The sequence below is a fragment of the Chanos chanos genome, chromosome 7, assembly GCF_902362185.1.
Source record: "Chanos chanos chromosome 7, fChaCha1.1, whole genome shotgun sequence".
Taxonomy (NCBI): domain Eukaryota; kingdom Metazoa; phylum Chordata; class Actinopteri; order Gonorynchiformes; family Chanidae; genus Chanos; species Chanos chanos.
The window spans coordinates 30377990-30384344 of record NC_044501.1 but is presented as its reverse complement, the minus strand read 5'-3'; the positions used below and the strand labels follow the sequence as shown (position 1 = coordinate 30384344).

At 42.5% G+C, this 6355-nt stretch overlaps 1 protein-coding gene across 1 annotated transcript; it reads right to left on the bottom strand.

Moving 5' to 3' along the window:
- Positions 1-2385: 2385 nt before the first annotated feature.
- sox17 (SRY-box transcription factor 17) lies at positions 2386-6178 on the bottom strand. The gene is made up of 2 exons (XM_030780021.1): positions 5682-6178; positions 2386-3758 (listed from the first exon to the last, which is right to left on the bottom strand). Exons 1-2 carry the CDS (start codon positions 5968-5970, stop codon positions 2674-2676), a joined length of 1374 nt encoding a protein of 457 aa, XP_030635881.1. The 5' UTR covers positions 5971-6178; the 3' UTR covers positions 2386-2673.
- Between the last annotated feature and the right edge of the window lie 177 nt (positions 6179-6355).

Below are 6355 nucleotides of genomic sequence, written 5' to 3'. Positions count from 1 at the left end.
AGCATAGAGAGAACCCTGTGAATTTTAGAGAGCGCCGTTTCCTGAATGAGTGGGGATGTTCCCATCGAATCTTTTCATGGGTCAGCATGCCGGTGGTCACTAAAATGGGAAACGCACACAGGTGCTCTCAAACGTCCAAAAAACCCCACCAAAATAAAACACAATGAAAAACATTAATCATAAGTCTCATTGGGGACGATTTAATGAAATCTGTTAATTACAATGTGCAAGCAAAAATACAGGAGTTCAGGAGTTGTTACATCGGAATATCTATCTAAATCAATTCAATGTATGTCATGTAATACTTAAACTGCATATCAGTTACAAAGATGTGAATTAATCAAGCGTTATGTAAATTAAGCTCTGTGGATAAATGTAATGTATTATACAAGAGAAAAATGCATCAGTCTATATATATTCATTCTTCAGTAGGATGTTGCTTTTATATAAGTGATGACTCTCTCTGTGTGTGTGTGTGTGTGTGTGTGTGTGTGTGTGTGTGTGTGTGTGTGTGTGTTTATGTGTGAGTGAGCTGCTGTTTTAACAAAAACTGGGGGATTTTTCCTTTCTTCCACTCAACCTGGTTTTTATTCATTTATTTAAATCAGAACCACTGATTTGCATGAGTAGGGCTATGACATTATATCTCATTATAAACTTTACATGACTGATCATACTTTTTAATATGGCAAAGTGTATGTGTGTGTGTGTGTGTGTTATTTATACCTCTTCAAGGCAAATCAGGGAAAAATAATGTATTGTGTCAGAGCTAGAAGTTCATATCCAAAGTGAGGCTATATTTAGTGGCAGCACAACTGGACTGGGTTTGGGAAAGCCTGGACTATGACAGTGATAAAGCCAGGGAGGAGACACATATTCAAAGGATTATAAAAAACACACCACACACATACACATACACACACACACACACACACGCTACATTCCATTTTAAACTGGAGACACCCTGTCCATCGCAGCTGCCGCTGCTGCAAGTCAGAACTTAGGGTTACTGAGCAACAGTCTATGATACTGTGATACTGCTGTCATACATACATCTACATACATACACATACATACATACATACATACGTTTTTGGTCAAACTCATTAACTTTTCCCTTTTTGTCTGCAAAGTTGTTTATGAGTGAACATGATAGCTCTGTATTTGTGTGAGTATGTGTGTGTGTGTGAGAGAGAGAGAGAGAGAGTGAGAGCGTATCCTTCTGCCTGAGGACTGCATTAGGGTAGTTTTAGCAGCTATGTTAATTAAGGTGTTAGCAAGATTTACCCCCACCCCCTCCATATAAAACTCCCATACACAAACAATCTCTTCAGGTGCTTCTGGGTGGGGACAGAGCCCATTGTCTGGGCATTAGGTCAGAATACACACACATACAAAAATCACAATGTCACACACAGTGTGGCCCCAACAATAGGATTTAATGTGTGAGCACACACACACACACACACACACAAATCGTGTGTTTGTGTGTGTGGTGTGTGTGTGTGCATTCACACATTAAATCCTTTTGTTGGGGTGCACGCGCACATACACACACACACACACACACATACACACACACACACACATCATGTGTCTGTGTGTGTGTGTGTGTGTGTGTGTGTTTATGTGTATATGCGTATGTCTGTTTGTGTGTGTACGTGTGTGTGTGGTGGGAATATGTCATTGGAACATGCTTCCGTTGAACTGCTAAAAAGAGACTGAAAGGTCAATGTCACTGACCTGCTCAAAAGAGCCTCTTCCTTTCAAACTGAGAAAACTTTATTAATAACGCTCAAATACACTTTCTCACCTCAAAATGATCCTCAATTAAACACTATATATAATTCACACACTCTTCTTCACAGATTAAAACACATGCTGTTTTCAGGTGATCGTGAAAACGTGTTGTTTTCAGGGCCTGTCCCCCTCGGGATTGTTTGTGTGTGTGTGTGTGTGTGTGTATAAGAGAGAGAGAGACTTATTTATGTTAATGATGGTCTTTGTTTAGTAAAGGTGTAGAGATTACGATCATATTTAAGTCATCAGTGCCAGAAGAGCTGTTTTAAACAGGAAGATGTGTGTTAATCTCTGTTCCCTTACAGTAAGAAAACACACCACACACACACACACACACACACACACACACACAATAACATGCACACACTGTCTGGGAAGAAAAGTTCTGACAAGGACAGGAAAGGCAGGGGCTGCAGCACAACACAAAATACCATCTTATTACATGACTCAGAATAAAAAAGAAAATAGTGAAAAGATATTAATTTTTATTTTCAAAAAAGTGCAAAAATACAAAAATCATGTATTCATTAACTCCTTACAATGGTAAATGTAAATATCATCTCATAAAAACAATTGCTTTTTACAATGGCAAGGCAATATTGCTATTTAAAAAGAACAAGAATTAAAACCCTGAAAAAAACAAAGCTCCAGTGATATTTTATCAAATTCACTGATTGTTCCAAAGACCTGCAGAAATATCACAGGACATCAGAAGAAGCCATCATATATCGCTATGGCGACATGATCATTTATTGCCATCAATACAGCAACAAAACAGGTTGACACATTGCGACTGTATCAGTGTTGGCTCAGGTGAGGTCGCTGCCATGTTGTCGGTATGATCAAATTTGTTGTCACGCTAACTGGGTGCGTTCAAGCGTTGCTGTAGTTACAGTAGTAGACCGCAGTGCTGGCATCTGAAAGAACTGTTGAGATGAGGTCAGACCCCTGAAGGGGAGCATGGGAAACCCCATACGAAAGGTACTGCTCGAATTCACTGTTGTCTGTCTCACCTAGCAAATCAGGAGAGACATGAGCATGCGTGTCTGAGGGAATGTGCGTGTGCGTGCGAGAGTCCGCTGGAGATGAGAGCTGCTCCTGCAAGCGTTTCGATTGGGAGGAGGGGCTATAGAACATACCCAGAGGGGCGTGGCAACCCAGGTAGGCAGAGGGTGTGGCCTGTTCGGAGATAGGAGACCTGTTCCTATTAAATAGAGTGTGAGAGAGCGAGTGGGAGTGGGTGAGTGAATTATGGTGAGAGCTACCATTTGGACTGGTGTGTGTGTTGCAGTGTGAGTGAGAGTGTGTATTCCCATGTGTATTAGAGAGAAGACTTCCAGGTATGTTGACTTGAGCGTGTGCGCCAGCGTGCGTTTGGGTGTTAGCGAGAGCGTGCGCATGCGCGTTAGCTTGCGAGTGCGGGTTAGCGAGAGCATTATTATGCGAGTGTGCGTTCGCGAGAGTGTGCGAGCTGCTATGCGTGTTCGTATTGATGAGGGAGTGCGTATTACTGAGCGTGTGTTCCTGAGGTGGATACTCTTGATGGTGATAGCCATAAGGTGGCTGGACGTGGCATTCCTCCTGGGCGTGGCCAGTGAAAAAGCTACTCTCATTACCCACAACGTCCAGAGGGGAGGAGTCAGGCGTGGGCAAGCTGTAACCCTCCATCAGGGCTTGGGCCTCACAGTATGGGGGTAACCCAGTCTGAGAGAGCCCCACTGGGGGAAGAGGGTACCCCCCCACTCCACCCAGACCCTCCATCCCCAGCGGCGCCTGTGGGTCGGACCCGCCAGGCAACATAAAACCGGAGTCCAGACGTTTGATTCTCTTCACCTGTTTACGTCGTCGTGGGCGGTACTTGTAGTTGGGGTGGTCTTGCATGTGCTGCACGCGAAGACGCTCCGCTTCCTCCACGAAGGGACGCTTCTCTATAACCGGCAGAGCCTTCCATGACTTACCTGTCAATCAGAGAGAAAAAGAGGGAGGGGATGGAATGATCAGAATCACAGCCGAATCACAGAATTAATTATTTCATCTGAGAGAGAGAGAGAGAGAGAGAGAGAGAGAGAGAGAAGTGTTTTTTTTTTCCACAGCAGATGTTCCTGACAGACAATGCACAGTAGTGCATTGAATAATATACCATATTAATTAAAGGTTTGAAATTAATCTTAAGACTACAGTGTCTGTCAAAACAGTTCGATGTGTTTAATATTCACAGACTTATTACTTTTTCACCTGTGAAAGTTCATTAAAACTGTTGCAAATGTAAAACTTAAAGAAAACGGTACAAAAGTGTAAGGATGATAAGAATGACAGTACATGACAGCAGTGAGAAAAAATACATCAAAATCCACCAGGCAGCGCAAAAATGACACCAAATTTAACTCACGGGTGTAAGAAATATTCCTCACTAAAAAATAACTGGTTGAATTATCAAATTTCCTGCTAATACACAAACAGCCAGTAACACTAGAGTAACAAGTCAAATACCAATGGTCATAAATTTATTTAATACAACTCAATATCTTAATGATAGTCACACAATCAATTTCCCCTCCAAAAAAAAGCACCAAAGTTTTGACAGAAATTGGTTAATGGTGTATACATGATCTCTTACACAGTGTAAAAAACAATGTGACACATTGTAAAACAGAAAAATGCTTAGTGCACCACAAAACAATACCCATTTAAAACCATATTTATACACAAACGAACTTGTCTGGAGGTCTATACTGAAGCCCAACGTTGTTCAGTACCATGTTAGACTCACAACCTGATTTATAAAATCAGACTAAGACGCTGACCCTGTAAAACTGCAAGAATCATAGGGTCAGCCAGCCCAAAATGGTCCCAAACAATCACTGCACCGTGTCCACTTCACACACAAACAAAAAAGCACAACGACACCCCCCCCCCGCCCCGAAAAAAAAATTAAAAGAGTCACAAATGCACACAAAGGCATCAGCTACACAGAACTTACTCACCAACAGCATGCCACTCACCATAAAAACCAAACCGTGCGTATCTGAACATTTCTCACCACAATAAAAATAAGTTCGAATAATTCTTAATCCACTCAATTTTTAGACATTTAGACAGACTGTCATATTAATAGTTCCATTACTTAACTTTCGTATAAATAGCTTATGACATTGATATGCCGATGAGGAGCCTTACAAAGACACGTGCGACGAAAAATATTTATGTATTGAAGGAATTAAAGCACATTTGTGGATCACCATTAACGATTTTGTACAACGTTACAAACATATGTCTATACAAGTTACGCAGTGTATGATTTAAAACAAAGTCTACATATTAAATCGTCAACGTGATCACTTCTGCGAACCCTTTATGCCTGCCTCCTCGCAGGTTTCAGGATATGAAATTACCGTTTCAAATATCAACTCCGTTTACATGCCACCCTCTCACCTTATCAGTTTAACACGAGCCCGTCTTACATAGCCGACGTTCATCATTAGATCATGTAGATTCTGCTCTATCATTCAAAACTTTACACGCAAATCCATTACCCTATCCCTTGACTCGTTTTATACAGCGCACTAAATATAGGTACACCGTACCTGTGGATGTAAGATTTAACAAGGACTGAAAAATAATATGTACCCGATAGTTCAGTAACTCACAACGGGTTCAGTCAATTATAACTGAACCTGTGTCACAGGCAGACATCCATTCAATAACTCAGATGCCCCTAATGAAATTAATCGCCGAGATTTTAATGGAATTAATTGATGCAAACGGGGGTTACATAATTACATAAAACACTACATCGATATTTGCGAGTTAAACTTAAATAAGTAGGGTATGTCATAACATGAGATAAAAGAGTGCGACATATCGTTTAATTTTCCACTCACCGAGCATTTTACTGAGTTCGGCGTTGTGCAGGTCAGGATTTTGCTGTGCGAGCCGCTTGCGTTCATCCTTTGCCCAAACCATAAACGCGTTCATTGGCCTTCGAATGCGGGGTTCGCTCTTCCCGCGTCCAGGGCCACCAGAACACGCATCGCTCTTGGCTTTGGTGTCCGTAAGCGGGCTGAGCGGGTCCACCCACGCGCACTGGCCCATGCCGGGCATCATGACTGAGCTCGCGCCGCGGGCCTGGTTCTGATCGTCACTGCTGTAACCCGCATCGGGACTGCTCATCTCCGCGCGTCCGCTGGTACCCACACGCACTGGGCAACAGTTCGCGCTCTGACTGACGATAGCCGGATTGTGGTGAATATTAAAAAGGGGCGCGACGAATTATCGTGAGTAGAAGAAAAAATGTTCAATTACGAAATAAACTTTTTCGCAATGTGAGTAAAGTCACATTTGCGCTCTCCTTGGTGCTATTTAACAGCAAGATAGTGACTATAAGACGAACAGCGAACTCTCAGGTCTAAATAGTGCATGTACAGACCTCATGAGCTTTAAACGTAATAGCGACCAATCAAAGCATGGTAGGAGGGCTCGCGCCTAGAAAGGTGTGAATGCAGAGTTCTCCTCCTGCAAGCCTTGTTCGGAGCCACTCGTCCCCGGGGAGAGCACG